The 16,249-nt window shown below is 38.7% G+C and overlaps 1 protein-coding gene across 4 annotated transcripts in view; it reads left to right on the top strand.

The window, feature by feature from the left end:
* The first annotated feature begins 6,990 nt into the window (after positions 1-6,990).
* Positions 6,991-16,249, top strand: part of ULK4 (unc-51 like kinase 4) — a 703,242-nt gene continuing 693,983 nt past the window's right edge. For 2 of the 4 annotated variants that reach the window (XM_037847819.1, XM_037847826.1), the window contains exons 1-4: positions 6,992-7,174; positions 12,223-12,422; positions 14,129-14,228; positions 15,901-16,040. In XM_037847819.1, coding sequence (XP_037703747.1) covers positions 12,285-12,422; positions 14,129-14,228; positions 15,901-16,040 — 378 coding nt within the window. In that variant the 5' untranslated portion in view covers positions 6,992-7,174; positions 12,223-12,284. Of the gene's footprint in view, positions 7,175-12,222; positions 12,423-14,128; positions 14,229-15,900; positions 16,041-16,249 lie in introns of all 4 variants that reach the window. The other 2 variants (XM_037847832.1, XM_037847812.1) reach the window with 2 other exon arrangements.

Here is a 16,249-nt window from a genome sequence, read left to right as displayed (position 1 = left end):
GTTCTTTCTATTGTTATCTTTTGAAGTGTTTTTATCAAGAAGGGATGCTGAAGTTTGTCAAATGTCTTTTCTGAATCAATCAAGAGATCATGTGGTTTTTCCACTTTGATTTGTTTATATGGTATATTGCATTAATTTATTTTTGGGGTTGAACCACCCTTGCATACCTGGCATAAAACCCACTTGGTCATGGTGTATAATTCTTTTAATGTGATGATAGATTAGATTTGCAAGTATCTTTTTCAGGATTTTTGCATCTATATTCATTAGAGAAATTGGTCTGTAATTTTATTTTCTTATAGTACCTTTGTTTGGCTTTGGTATTAGGGTGATGTTGGCTTCATAGAATGAGTTAAGTAGCTTTCCCTCCTCTTTAATTTGAAGAGTTTGAGCAGGATTGGTACTAATTCTTTCTTTGATGCTTAGTATAATTCACATATGGAGCCATCTGGTCCTGAACTTTTCTTTCTTGGAGGTTTTTGTTGACTGGTTCAAGATCTTTACTTGTGATTGGTTTGTTGAGATCGTCTGTTTCTTCTCAAGTCAGTATAGGTTGTTCATGTGTTTCTAGGAAGTTGTCCATTTTGTCTAAGTTGTCTAGTTTGTTGGCATATAGTTGTTCACAGTATCCTCTCATTATGTCTTTTATTTCTGTGGGGTCAGTAGAAATGTTCCCACTCCCAATTCTGATTTTACTTATTTGCATCCTCTGTCTTTGTCAGTCTAGCTAAGGGTCCGCTGATTTTATTGATTTTCTCAAAGAACCAACTTCTGTTTTTGTTGATTCTCTTCATTGTTTTCCTGTTCTCAATTTCATTTATTTCTGCTCTAATCTTTGTTATATTTTTCCTTCTGTTTCTTTGTGTGTTTTTTTTTTTTTTTTTGCTGTTCTTTTTCTAGTTCCTCCAGGTGTGCAGTTAAGTCCTAGATTTTTGCTCTTTCTTCTTTTTTTTTAATATAGGAGTTTAGGGCAATAAATTTCCCTCTCAGAACTTCCTTCACTGCATCCCATAAGTTTTGGTATGTTGTGTTCTTTTTCATTTGCTTCGAGATATTTACTGATTTCTCCTGTAATTTCTTCCTTGACCCACTGGTTGTTTAAGGTTGTGTTGTTTAACCTTCATATATTTGTGAATTTTCCAGCCCTCCACCTGTTATTGATTTCCATCTTCATTTCATTATGATCTAAGAAAGCGTTTTGTATAATTTTGATCATTTTAAATTTATTGAGACCTGAGTTGTGACCCAATATGTGGTTTATCCTGGAGAATGATCCATGAGCACTTGAGAAGGACCTATATCCTTCTATAGTGGGTGCAATGTTTTGTAAATGTTTAAGTCTAGTTTATTTATCATATTATTCAAGATCTCTGTTTCCTTATTGATCCCCTGTCTCAATGTTCTATCCATTGTTGATAGTGGCATATTGAAGTCTCCAACTATGATTATAGAGGTGTCTATTTTTCCCTTCAGTGTTGCCAGTGTTTGCCTTATGTATTTTGGGTCACTCTGGCTAGGTGCATAAATATTTATGACTGTTATTTCTTCTTGATGAATTGTCCTTTTTATTAATACCTAGTGTCTTTCTTTGTCTCTTTTAACTGTTTTACATTTAAAGTCTAATTTCTCTGATATTAGTATAGCTAGCCTTGCTTTTTATCTGGTTGTTGTTTATATAGAATATCTTTTCCCAACTTTTCATTTTCAACTTAGTTTTGACCTTGGGTCTGAATTGAGTCTCTTGTAAACAGAAATGGATGGATTTTTTAAAAAAATCCATTCTGTCAGTCTATGTCCTTTTTTGGAGGAGTTTTTTTTTTGTGTGTGTGGAAGAAAAGGTTTATTTATGCTGGTGGGAGGGCAGTGGAAACTCCCAAAATCTGTCTCTTTGGGGGAGTTTAGTTCATTAACCTTCAATGTTATTACTATAAAGGCAGTACTTTCTTCAGCCATTTTGTTCTTTAGATTTTATATGTCATATCTTATTTTTTCTCTCTTTTTACCCTTTTATTTATCCTTACTGCTAACCTTCATTTCTACACTACCCCCCCACCCCCAACCTCTCTTTCCTTAGTATTTCTTGTAGAGTTCATGAACTCTTTCACTGTCTATCTGTAAATACTTTAAACTCTCCCTCATTTTTGAAGGACAATTTTGCCAGATATAGAATTCTTGGCTGGAAATGTTTGTCTTTCAGTATCTTAAATATATCATACCACTGCCTTCTTGTCTCGTGGTTTCTGCTGAGAAATCTGCACTTACTCTTATCAAGCTTCCCTTGTATGTGATGGATCACTTTTCTCTTGCTTCTTTCAGAGTCCTCTCTTTGCCTTTGCCATTTGACAATCTGATTAGCATGTGTCTTTGAGTATTCTATTTGGATCAATTCTTTTTGGGGTATGTTGCATTTCTTGGACCTCTAATTTGATGTCTTTCATAAGAATTGGGAAATTTTCAGTGATTGTTTCCTCAATTATTCTTTCTGCTCCCTTTCCCTTCTCTTCTCCTTCTGGGATACCAATAACATGTATATTCATGTGCTTCATGTTGTTCAATTCCCTGAGAACCCGCTCAAATTTTTTTTAATTCTTTTTCCTATCTGTTCTTTGTGTATAAGATTTCAGATGTCTTTTCCTCTAGTTCACTAATTCTTCTCCCTCTTCAAATCTGCTGTTGTATGTCTTCATTGTGTTTTTCAGCTCCTCTATTGTGCCTTTCATTTCAATAAATTCTGTGATTTTTTTTGCAAGTTTCCAAGTTCTTCTTTATGATCTCCCAGCATCATCTTTATATCCTTCATCACTTTTGCCACATTTTCTTTCAACTCGTTGAATTGATCTAGGTTTGTTTGAACATCTTTAATTAGTTGCTTCAACTCCTGTATCTCATCAGAAGTTTTAGTTTGTCTTTTTACTGGGCCATATCTTTCTCCTTCCTAGTGTGACTTGTGATTTTTTGCTGGTATCTAGGCATCTGATTTTCTTGATTAGTTTATTCTGGAGGTCATTTTATCTCTCTTACCTAGGATTTTCTTCTTGATTGGCATTGTGCTCTGTTTATTGATGTTTGATTCAATTTAGTCCAGACCTCTAGAATAGCTTCTGTTTAGCTGATCAGAATTTTTTCACCTCTTTTCTGATTTTTCCCAGTGTCTATGGAAAGATTTTGAGATTGCCCTTTTTTGTGTAGTTGTTTTGCCAATAGGAAAAAACTTTCTTCTCCCTCCTCCACCTCAGGGAATATTTATCTGCTTATTATTATTTTTTTATATGTTTTTAACACTCCTTTCATTACCGCTAGCAAATTTTACCTGGAGGGCTGATTCTGAGAGGAGGGTACCCCCAGAGAGGATCTATCCCAGTCAGTTTTTCCCAGACAAGTTCAGTACTCACAAAGGGGATGTAGTTCAGTATCAAGACTCCTGGGGGACGAGATAAGCAAGGTGCTAGTCCTTCCTGTGAAGCCTCCTTACTCTGTGATTTTCCTGGTCTTCCTAGCAGATGGTGATTTTCAGCTGCTGATCCCCACAGATTTGGGGTGATACTGTGCCTTTAATTCTGCGCTTACTGCAACCCTGCTGGGGGTGTGGTTGAGACTGAGGCTACAGTGGGGGGTGGGGTGGGGTGGGAGACAGGACAACTATTAGAAACTGTTGTTGTTTTCCCCTCCCCTTTCTTGCGGAGGAGTTTCTCTTCAGTCCCCTGTTCCCTAGAAAAGTTACAGTGACTCTCAAGCAGCCTCAGTTCAACTCCTGCTGGAGCATGTTTTAGAAAGAGGCTGGGCTCTGCTATTTGTACTTTGAAACTGTTGCTGAAATCCCAGCCCCTGGGATCTAAATTCTCTGAATGACAGCAGCCACTAGTGCTGGGCCCTGCTCCCCTCTTTTCTTTGGGAAGATTCGCCCTCCTTTAGTGTACTATCACTACCTGATTAGTTATATTATCTCTCAGTCAACCCTACTTCCACCCCTGCCTGGGGCAGGACTGAAAACAGAGACTGCTGGCTGCTTTCTTAATAGGCTGCTTTAAATAAAATAGCCATTCTCAGAGCTGGACCCCTGCACTCCATGGTCACCAATCAGGAGCCAGAGTCAGTACCCAGTTCCATGTGCCCCTTTTCTTGGGCTACAATCCTTTTCCAGCACTCTGTGCTCAGCCAACTCCAGAAGCCTCTGTTTTGTTTCATGTGCCCTGTTTCCAGGGAGCAGGGCTGAAAAAGAATTCCTGGTATTTTTTTTTTATTGTGTTGTAAATTTATCTGTGCTTGGTGCTGGTATTCAGCAGTCTGAATTCATTAATCAAATCCACAATTAGTAGTTCCCCTTCCTTGCTAATAGGAGAAAGGACTTTTTTTTCACCAGGGAGTGACTCCAAGTCATCCTGCCATGCCAATGGGGGAGGGGCACCAACCTCCCCACCACAGAAGGATTTACTTACAGCATCTTTGTTGTGATTTATCAGTCTCGTATTTCCATTCATTCCTGGCTGGTGTATGATGTGTGTCTGGTCTGCAAAGTCCCCCAAACATTTTTTTTCAGACAGTTCCTTGCTATTTACTAGCTGCCCTGGAGGATGGACTAAACCCTACAACTCCCTATGGCAACTCTCTCTTCTTCTGTTTTCCGATAATGGCCATTCTGTTAGGTCTGAAATGATACCTCAATATGGTTTTCTTGTGCATTTTCCTAATAAGAGTGATGTTGAGCATCTTTGCATTTGCTTTTTTTAATAATCATATTTTTTTGTCAAATATATATACATAGATGTGATAACTTTCCAAGTGCAATTTAACAAGTAGAGAGCAAATTTCAAAGATTACAGGTTACAGTTCCACAGTTTCACTTATTTCCTTACTATGAAATATAACATATATACAAACAGGTATTATCTTTCAAAGTATGATTTAACAAGTAGATATATAGGAAATTTCCAAAGTTGTTATGAGTTATAGTACCATAGTTTCAGTTATTTCCTTGTGAAATATGACATATACAAAAAGGTATAGCTTTCAAATTACAATTTAACATGTAGCTATAGAACAAATTTCAAAGGATGCTATGTGTTACAGTTCTACCATTTCAATTCTTTCCTTCTAGCTATTCTAGTATCCTAGCAACTATGAAAAAGATTATATAGAGGTTCAGTGTTCATAATCCTTTGTTAAATTGCATCTTGTCTGTTGCTACCCCTTCCTCTAGTTTAATCACATCCCTGATCTTCAGGGATGTCTAGGCAGAGTGACCACCCTAACTTGTTCATGTTGAAAAGGGGTGTTGACATTATGGGAAAAGGGGACACATATGGTTGATGTTCTTGAAGATGCTATTGCCTCTGTGTTTTGGGACTTAGCTGGCATAGGAATTTTCTGGAGGATTTAAGTTTCTGAAGAATAAGCTTAGTGAGTGAAACTTTTATAGATCTCAGATAGGGACCTGGGTATTCTTTAGGGTTTTGGGGACTACTGTTGACTTGGGCTTATCATACTGTGGCCATTTGGCATATCTAGCTGAAGCTTGCATAAGAGTAACCTCCATGACAGTCTCTCAACTCTATTTAAATTCTCTTAGCCACTGAAATCTTATTTTGTTGCCTTTCTTTTACCCCTTTTTGTCAAAACGGCATTCTCAACCCCTTGATGCCAGGGCCAGGTTCATTCCTGGAATCTGTGTCCCACGTCACAGACTCATTCACCTGGGGGTCCTGTTCCATGTCAGGGGAAGAGTGGTAAGAATTTCTTTGCAGAGTTGGGCTTAGAGAAAGTCCATACTTGAGTAACAAAAGAGGTTCTCTGGAGGTGACTCCTAGGCATAATTAGAGGTGGCCTAGCCTCCCCTCTACAGCCATAAGTTTCATAACAGCAAGCCTCAAGATTGAGTATTTTTAATTAATTATTTTTAATTTTTATTATTTTTTTTAAGACAGGAGATTAAGTATGTTTCAGTATCCACAGGAAGCTATTAAAAATAATGGACCAAAACAGTGGATACTGTAAGGTTATAGTGAAGGCAGAAAGCTAGGAGTCAAAGAATAGGAGATGTGATTCACCTGAGCTCAGTGGTTGTTTTGCAACCTGCGGTCCCAGACTAATAACAGCCACATCACCTGGTAACTTTATAGAAATGCAAAATGTCAGGCCCCATCCAAATCTACAGAGTCAGGAGTTCTGTGGATGGGCCCAGAGATATATTTTAACAAGCGTTCTGGCTGATTTCAATGGTAAAGTTTGAGAACAACTGTGCTAACTTGTATGGAAGAAAACAGAAGAGGGGAGATGATGGCGTTTCTGGCGATTGGAATTGGAAAGCGTGGAGCGTTGAAGTAAAGCAATCAGCTGGAAATCAGAGAACCTGGTCTGGTTTCCTCATTTACAGGAAGGAAGATAATCCATAAGCCTTCTCTTTTGTAAAGGATGAGGGATTCTAGGGGTCTGCTTCTGGTCAGTCACCCAGACTATACCACCACGTCCATCTGAGCTCTCGGTGGGCATCAGAAAGTAGAGGATGGAGGGAAACGGAGGGGCACTGGGGGCAGAAAAGAAGAAATGATGAAAGCCCTGGGCTTCACAGCCCCCAACTCTGCCACCACTTACCATGGCAGGTACCCCAAGACCCTCCCTCCCGCGCCCGGTTAGGGTGGACAGAGGATCCTTCGCGGGCTCCCACTTCCGTGCCCCTGACAATAGGAACTGAGAATGTTCAGTCAGTGGGGGCCCGCGCCCTCTCAGCGTTCCCCCTGCTATCCTGGAGAAAGCATGGGCAAATCCAAATGCGGAGGGATGCTGAGCTTGCAAGTTCCACCTCCTTCCAGTACTTCCTGCCTCGGCCTGCGGGGCAATCGTCCTAAACCCGTACCAGACCGTTCAAGCTGAGAGAGTCTCCCTCGGGACCTCTCACTTCCGGGCCCAAGCCAATAGGAGCCGAAACTGCTCAACCAGTTAGAGCCCTGCGCTCCTTCCGGCGTTCTGCGTGCTGCCCTGGAGACGGGAAGGGCGAATCCAAACGTGGAGGGGTGCTAGTCCCGCAAGGCCATTACGCTGTTCCCGCGCGTCCCGCCTCTTCACTGCCTTCCTCCCTTCAGCCTTGGGCCAGTAGACCCATCCCGAGGCGCAGGCCGAGGTGCGCGCATCTCCTGGAGCCGCGGAGTCGACCCGCTGCTTCTCCCCGCTAAGTGATCAAGTAAGTGAACGCGGGTGATGGTTTCAATCGCTGCGAGTACGGGTTCGTGTCTTCCTCGGCGGCCGCGGGAAAGAGCGCAGGCCCGCGCCTCTTCCGAGTGGATCTCTCTCTGCCGGGCTCTGCTTAACCGTACATTCCTTTTTCGCGGCTTTGGTTCATGGCACACGGGGCTCCTCGGTGCAGAGACGTTTCCGTGCGTTTGGGCTCCTGGGCTTGGGAGAAAAGCCTTATGGAAGCCCCAGACTCGGGATTTTTACTTCCTAAAAGCCAGAATGGGTCATGTCTCCACGGCCCCGGAGCGCTTCGCGGGCTCTAAATTGACCGCGTTGACTAGTTAGTGTCCACAGGTGCAGCAAGGCAGCGAAAAGCCGCCAGTTCGCTGGCCGCGAGTAGCCTCGGGGATTTTTATCGTAGCGGCTCATAGCCTGTTTTCGATGTCAGACCAAGCGCAAATCCATTCTGTAAAGTGCTGTTAGAAAGATCACCTGTTGCGTACTTAGCACAGTGCCTACAGCCTTCAAGTCTCCACTAAAGATTGATTTGCCAGCGGCTCTCAACTTTGAGCGTGCTTCAAAGTCACCTGGACGGTTTGTTAAAACACTGATTGCTGGCCCTCACCTCGGGGGTTTCTAATTGAGGAGGTCTGCGGTGGGGCCTGGACACGTGCAGTTCCCAGGTGATTCGGGATCTTGGTGAAGGTGGGGACGATTGAGGAGAGGGTGCCGATCTTCACCTGCGTGTCCCCTTCACCTGAGAAAACCAGAAACGCTTGAAAATGATGACTGCAAGTCAGGAGAGTGGTTACTTTTGCGGGGCCAGAGGAAAATAGTGATGGAGATGGGCTCGCGGAGGGGCTTCAGAAGTGGCTGGCAAAGTGCTGTTTCCTGATTCGGGTGGTAATTACAAAGATGTCTGTTTTATAGTAATTCATTAAGTTTGTTTTGTGGAGTTCTCTGTGTTTGTGTTTTATTTGACAATTAAAAGTTTTTTTTTTTTAAACATGCATATTAGGTGGTCCAAGATGAAGAAAGTCCTTGGACTGAGCCAAAAGGAATCTTACAGTCATGGAATTTCAAATTTGAAAGATAACTTAGAAAATCACCTGATGCGATTCTTGTTTTTCTCTAAGGAAACCGATCCCCACAGATGGGAAATCCTCGAAAGTAATAAACCACCCTTATCTAAGCAGACTTTATAATTGACGTTTATTGTTAATTTCAGATTGACTGCTGTGGTCAAATATGTTTACTCAGTAAAGGTTGAGGAAATAAATTTGGCCCAAATCATTTCAAAAATTTCAAGATTTTACCTTTTTTTTTCTTGTGGCCTAAAACCATGTTTTCATATTACATTAAAACTTGTTTTATTGTCTTATCCTGATGTATCCTAATGTAGCCAATTTGTGAACATTTAATAGAGGTTTCCTGTTATTGTTTTCTTTTTCTTTCTTGCTCAATAGCTTCTCCATCTTATCCTGTTGTCACTTTAATCTTATTTGGGTCAAATTGCATGCTATATGTATTGTTGACCTCTTGCTGCATTTGGTGGGTCAGGAGTCGGTATTGCTTTTTTTTTTTTTTTAATGAGTTTTAGGGAGGAGTAGACTACTTGTTGCACATGAAAGGAATTCAGTAAAACTACGCATGAAAAGAGAGAGTAATCTGCCTTTTTTGGTATTCTGTTTAATTAAATTCAAAATTCTCCCATAGCCTTTCTACATAGAAATTAAAAAATTTCCATGCCAATAGTTTGTTTTTTTCTGATTTTGATCCAGACAGCAGTTTATAATCCAAATAAGTAAATATAATTACTAGCCTGTAAATTTTTATAGTGGAATTTTTTTCATATTTTGTAGTAATTTTTCATTTCATTGGAAGATGGACTCATAGGATTAGAGTTACTGCTAGATTCTTAGATTACTAGTTCCTTCCACTAGAACAGGGTCAGCAGATTAAGACTAGCAGTTCAAATATGCCTGCCTGTCTGCTTTTGTATGGTCTACAACCTAAGGATGGTTTTTAACCTTTTTAAACAGTTGAGAAAAAAAGTAAAAAAAAAAAAAAGAAAAATTTGTGATGTGAAGATTATGTGAAATTTAAATTTCAGTGACTATAAATAAAGTTTTAATGGAATACAGACATGCCCATTAGTTCACTTATTATCTATGACAGCTTTCATGCTACAGTTGCAGAATTGAGTACTTGCAAAAGAGACCAAAAATATTTACTCTCTGTCCCATTACAGAACAAGATTTCCAACTTCTGTCTAGGACAATCTTGGAAATTTTTTCATTTATGAAACTAGTTGTTTTTATGCTATATGCATTTTATTGCTATTTTGAGATGGCATGTACGTGTCATAAAATTTACCCCTTTAAAGTGATTTATAAGGTATTCAGTGATGTTTAGTATATTCACAAAGTTGTGTAACTATCACCATTATCTAATTCCAGAATATATTCATCACCCCAAAAAGAAACCCCATGCCCATTGACTTATTGTTCTTTTATATTCTGTTTCAAAAGGATTTTGTGATAGGTTCTGACTTACTGAATTTCATATAGAGGCACAAACATTGGGGGTTAATTTCTGGGAAGTCTTCTATAGTCTAGCTTGTATAGTCCTCCTAAAGAGATGTTAATTTATGAAAGATAGTTTTTATTTGAGTAAATACTTTGATTACATTGTTGTAAGTATTTTAAGATACTAATTCCATTATTTTACTTTGATTCTAAATGAAATCTAGTTTGATAAAAGACTACATCAAATCCTCATTCACTCTTGAAAATTAAGGTATTATGTTGACCAAGAAACTGAACTCATTTAACTGCTTACGTACTAGATGAAGGATGAAGTGCTTGGTTAAAAAATCTTGTTTTAGAACAGGAGCCAACAAACTTTTAAAGGGGCAGATAGTAAATATTTTAGGGCTTGCACAGGCCATGTCGTCTCTATTGCAGTTACTTAAATCTGCTGTTGTAGTCTGAAAGCAACCAGGGACAATATGAACAGGCGTGGCAGCATTTCGAAAAAACTTTTGTTTACAACAACAGACATTGGGCCAGATTTGGCCCACGAGCAAGTAGTTTGCTGACTCCTGATTCAGAATAATATTTGAATTGTCTCTTACAGCCTCTATGGCTTAGAGGGAAATATCAGTTCACCTTTGTTTATAAAATATTTTTATGTTTTATAAGAATGTAAAAATGTTTATAAAATGTATTTTACAAGATGCTGATCTCTTTGTGTATAACCCGATCAATCCCTGGAACTTTGGGTATCTGTGTGACACCTGAAACTTAGAGCTAGAGCTCGGCAGATATGAATGTCAGTATTCGTGCATACAGCAACTGTTAAAAAAGCTGAAAAAGAGCCCAGACTTCAATTAGAGATATGAATGAAACAGATCTGGTTAGGACTAGGGCAAATCAGTCCAAAGGGTAAAGGACGATACTGACTGTGTTTTAAAACTTCAACTTCCATGTGAGACCAAGGGAAGAGATGTTTATTTGGTGCAGGATCTATATTTTCTGAACAATTTAACTTGTACAGTCAGTTTGTTCAAACACCATAATTACATGGAACTTTGATAGGAAATGAGATCTGGTAGGTTTGTACAGATCATTGTGAAATAGAGACACATCCCAAAGTAATTTGGGCAGAGAATAAAAATATATATGCAGGGACCCCCTGAGGAGCTGGGGGGAAATGCAGAAGTGTTGGACTTCCTCACCTGGGTTGTTGCTGATTGTCTCACAAACACTGATGACAGACGGCTTGCTATGCTGAGCCCTCTATCTTGGGGCTTGCCCTTATGAAGCATGTTACTACAGAGGAGAGACTAAACCTGCCTATAATTGTGCCTAAGAGTCTCCCCCTGAGTACCTCTTTGTTGCTCAGATGTGGCCCTCTCTCTCTAGCTAAGCCAACTTGGCAGCTGAACTCACTGCCCTCCCTCCTACATGGGACCTGACTCCCAGGGGTGTAAATTTCCCTGGTGAAGCAGGATATGACTCCTGGGGATGAACCTGGACCCGGCATCATGGGATTGAGAACATCTTCTTGAGTAAAAGGGGGATGAGAAATGAAACAAAATAAAGTTCCATGGCTGAGAGATTCCAAATGGAGTCAAGAGGTCACTCTGGTGGGCACTCTTAATGCAGTATATAGATAACCCTTTTTAGGCTTTAGTGTATTGGAAGAGCTAGAAGTAAATACCTGAAACTATCAAACTGCAACCCAGTGGCCTTGACTCTTGAAGACGATTGTATAACAATGTAGTTTATAAGGGGTGACAGAGTGATTGCGAAAGCCTTATGGATCATACTCCCTTTATCCAGTTTTTGGATGGATGAGAAGAAAAATGGGGACAAAAACGAAATGAAAAATAGAGTGGGATGGGGGGATGATTTGGGTGTTCTTTTTTTACTTTTATTTTTGTTCTTATTTTTATTCTTTCTGGTGTAAGGAAAATGTTCAAATATAGATTGGGGTGATAAATGCACAACTATATGATGGTACCATGAACAGTTAATTGTACACCATGGATAATTGTATGGTATGTGAATATATCTCAAAACTGAATTAAAAAATGTATTTTACATACATTGTCTCATTTGCTTCTTGTAATTTTTGAGGTTTAAGTGAAACATATTCTTCAGTTATATAGGTGTCGACTCAGTGTGCTTTCCATTGTACCAGGTTTTCCTTATAACAGAAAAAGTCAGGAAGGTATCAAGATACATTGGCCAAAATCTCATTCACTCCCTGATTCTGGTATGTGTGATAGTTGAAAAAACAGTGCTATTTTCACTACTTTTTATTAAGACCTTGTTGATAAGAACCTGCTTTGTAAATAGTTTCTTTTACTTATTTTTACCTTATCTTTGTTCATCCTACAAAAAGAAAAACATTGGTACTCAACACCTGAGGGTGAATTTTCTGAATTTATTGAATTATTGGATTTATTTGTATATTAGACATACTAGACTAATTAATTATGCAACTAGCATGCATTTATGAGTGTCGTTTTTGTTTATTTTTTTTTAGGAGCTAGAGATGCTAGTAGGCTGCCATTTCATTGTGTGTGGGAAAAGTGAATTAGCCCAGAGATGGAAAACTTCATTCTGTATGAGGAGATTGGCAGAGGAAGCAAGACTGTTGTCTATAAAGGGCGACGAAGAGGAACAATCAATTTTGTAGCTATTCTTTGTACTGATAAGTGTAAAAGACCTGAAATAACCAACTGGGTAAGTCAAGTGTTTTTTTCATCCATCTGGGGAAAGGCAGAGCTATGGTTAGGTAGAGTAAGTTGTTTGTAAACAGAGGCTGCTGAATTTACTATAGCAAAAGGCACATTTTCAATCTGGAATGGTTGATCTCTGTGTTTAGTGCCACCAATCTTGAAAAATGACTAACAAAATGACTAAGACACATGTTAGTAATTGGTGACTTAGATTTTTATTTTTTGGTACGAGTGAGGGTAAATATTTTCTGCATTAGATCATTTACTTTCAAAGTTTAGAGTATGAATATGAAGCTTTCTGAAGGAAGGACATGGGGTGAGCATGACTTGGGTTTGAACTAGCCATGCCCTTTTACAGCCTTGGGTTTTGGACCATACCTACCTTCTAGCGTTGAGAAGATTAGTAAGTAAGTGCTTTCCTGGTGGTTTTTATAAACTAGCCATTGATGGAACAAGCAATGTGTAGAGAATAGAGAGGGAAGTACCCAGAACATGAAGGTGGAAACTTGGACTAGAATGGTTACAATGGAGACGGTGAGAAATCATATTTTGGGTAAATGTTCAAAAGTTATGTTTTATCCAATAAGTTTGATCAAGATGTTTATATACAACAAAATACACAGATCTTTAGTGTATAGTTTGATGACTTTTAACAAACATGTAAATCAAGATACAGAACATTTCCATCCTTTCAGAAAACAACTTATGTTCCTCTCCAGGTGTCTTTCTCTAACACTTCCCAGATGTAACCAGTGATATTATTTCTATCATGATAGTTTTTCCTGTCTTGAACCTCAAATAAATGGAATCATACAGTGTTTACTATTTTGTGTCACACTTCTTTTGTTCAAGATCATGTTTTTGAAATTCATCCATGTATTGTGGTTTGTTGTAGTTTGTTCCTTTATTGCTAAAGAATATTCCATTTTGAGTTAATCTTCTTATTGAAGTAAAATATACATACAGAATACTTATAAATCATCCTTGTGTGCTCAAATTTTCGTAAACTTAACATGCCTATGTTACCATCACCCAATCAGGGAAAAACAGAAGCGGTATCCTAAAAGTCCCTTCATGTCCCTCTCCAACTCTGTCCCTTTCCCCTCCTCACCACTAAGGGTAATCACCATTCTGACTTCTATCACCGCAGTTTAGTTTTCTTTGTGTTGTGCTTTATATGAGTATATGAGTGGAGAGTCTGGATACATTTGTGAAGTACAACTGATAGTTTTGCTGATGGATTGGATATGAGATGTGAGAAGTCAACAATGGGAATTTAATGGCTCACATTTTTGAGACCAGGAAAAAGTCCAAATCAAGGCATCATCAAGTGAAGCTTACTCACTGAAGCTTTCTCACTGAAGACTGGCTGCTGGTAATTTTTAGCCCTGGGCCCCTCTGTCACATGGGAATGCTCATGGTTGCTTTTCCTAGCTTCTCCCTTCTTTTCCAAGTTCCATTGACCTTCAACTTCTTATTTCCCATGGCTTTTTCTCTCTGTTTGTGTGAATTTCATTCTGCTTATAAAGAACTCCAGTAACAGGATGAAGGCCCAGCCTGATTGAGATGGGCCACACCTTAATTGACATAGCCTCATCAAAAGGTCCTACTTACAATGGGTTCACATCCATAGGAATGGATTGAGTTTAAGAACATGCTTTTCTGGGGTACATCATTCCAAACCACCATAAATACTGTGTGTTTTTATAGGTCCGTCTCACCCATGAAATTAAACACAAGAATATTGTAACTTTTCATGAATGGTATGAAACCAGCAATCATCTCTGGCTAGTAGTGGAACTCTGCACAGGTAAGAGTGTACGGCAAATGCTATGAATATAGCCACCCTATGTACTTTTGGGAAAAGCATGTGGTGTAGGTTTTACAATTTTCCTTTTATCTTCTATTCCGTATGTAACAGAGGGTTAATATTATTTACTATAATAGCTTTAAAATCTGTTGCTTGACAGAAATTAGCAAAGGGCAAAGAACAAAGATGTTTAAGAGGAAGACTTATGTAAAATTCAGTTTGAGGTTAACTTTACTTTGATACAAAATTTTACCAGTCAGCCACATAAAAATTTAGAAATAAGTTTTCAGTCATGGTTAATTTACCAAACAAAGTTTTCCCAGCAAATAAAAACAAATAGTTTTTAGGTCAACTAACCATTAATTATTTAATTAACTTATCAAGTGATAATCTTTTTGTTTTATGAAAAGGATCCTTGATCTTTATAGAAACTTAAGCAATGTGAAAAAGTGTAAAGATGAACCAACAAATACTACCACCCAGAAGTGGTTAAAGAGAAGATGTTGTAGCTCTAGTTTCATAAAACTTTCTACCTATATGGAGAAAGATAGATAGATACGTGAGTTAGTATATGATCTGTGCTTTCAGTTTCAGCATCTTAAGAGTCTCCTAACAAACAAACGTAACAAGTATCACCATTAGTCGTCTTCTGTTTACACCTTGAGTAGTAATAGAGGATCATGTATTATAATTATTCCTAGCTTTATGAATCTTGCCTATTGACACTTAGAATTTATACCACTTAGTTTTAAGAGAGGCTGTTTGGTTTAATAACTTATTTGCCTTTTATTTTTCTGAATCAATATGAGGGGACTGTGTTTGAATTATTTCCATAGACGTATACTGGTGAGGCAATCAGGGATGTTCCCCCTATGACTTTTTTGCCTCAGCTATTGTTCTGATCAGATGTAATATCCTAACTCTAAATTATGCCTGTGATGAGATTGGTTCCTCACCCATCGAACCAAAATGAACAAAACCTCAAATACCTCGTAACTTCATCACAGCAATTCTCATTGTACTTTCAGATGCCAATGAGACTTTGCTTTCTCTGAACTTGGCTCCTGTTGTAATCTTGGCTCTTTAAAAAATTTTCTTTTTCTGGCACTTAGAATGTAGAGATGTGACCGGAACCTTGGAAAGATATAGAAATGGAATTTACAATGTTGGCCTTTATGTTATACGTAAAGGCTGTGATTTTCTAACTTTTAAGTAAAGACATCTGTCTTTTTTGCTATGCAGTGCTTACAGCTTGTGATTTAACTTTGTATGTGAGTAAATATGACTGTACTTTGCTTAGCATGATTTAAGTGCACAGTTTTGGGTTAGTACTTAACACAGATTTTTGCAGCTGTTCATTTCCTGAGGCATCTGGAGGAATCCCAGCCACTAGTGATTGTCCTTTCATCCCACCTGCTCGCTTATGTGCCACTCTGCTAGACAGAGCTGTGCTCTCTGGGAGCTAGAGCTGGCTCCGGGATGTGGACATGGACTTTTGTGATGGTGCTTGGACCACTATGTTCATTCACATGTGTATCCCCCTTGCCTGACAGGGCAAGGATCACTGTCCTGATCATTTTTTAACGCTCAGTTTCTCCCAGCATGGAACCTCCTAGAGGCACACTGTAATGTTTGTCGGTTGAAATGGTTTATTTTAATCAACTTTTTGCAGGTGGTTCCTTAGAAATGGTTATTGCTCAAGATGAAAACCTCCCAGAAGACGTTGTGAGAGAATTTGGGATTGATCTGATTACTGGATTACGTCATCTTCATAAACTTGGAATTCTCTTTTGTGACATTTCTCCTGGGAAGGTATATAATGAAAATTTTGATTTTGTAACTGCTTGTGTCTCAATTTTTAGTGCTTTCTCGAAGGAGTTTTTATTGTTGATAAAATTTTGGTGTAGAATATCTTCAAATTTAAATTAACATTTTTTTGGCTCAAAGGAGACATATTACTATTTGTTAGCTATCTATTTAAGTAGCTTTTAAAGTGCAAAGAATGTCCCATCCTTTTAGAG

The sequence above is a fragment of the Choloepus didactylus genome, chromosome 1, assembly GCF_015220235.1.
Source record: "Choloepus didactylus isolate mChoDid1 chromosome 1, mChoDid1.pri, whole genome shotgun sequence".
Classification (NCBI taxonomy): domain Eukaryota; kingdom Metazoa; phylum Chordata; class Mammalia; order Pilosa; family Megalonychidae; genus Choloepus; species Choloepus didactylus.
The sequence above is the reverse complement of the archived record's forward strand: the minus strand, read 5'-3'. Positions and strand labels throughout refer to the sequence as shown.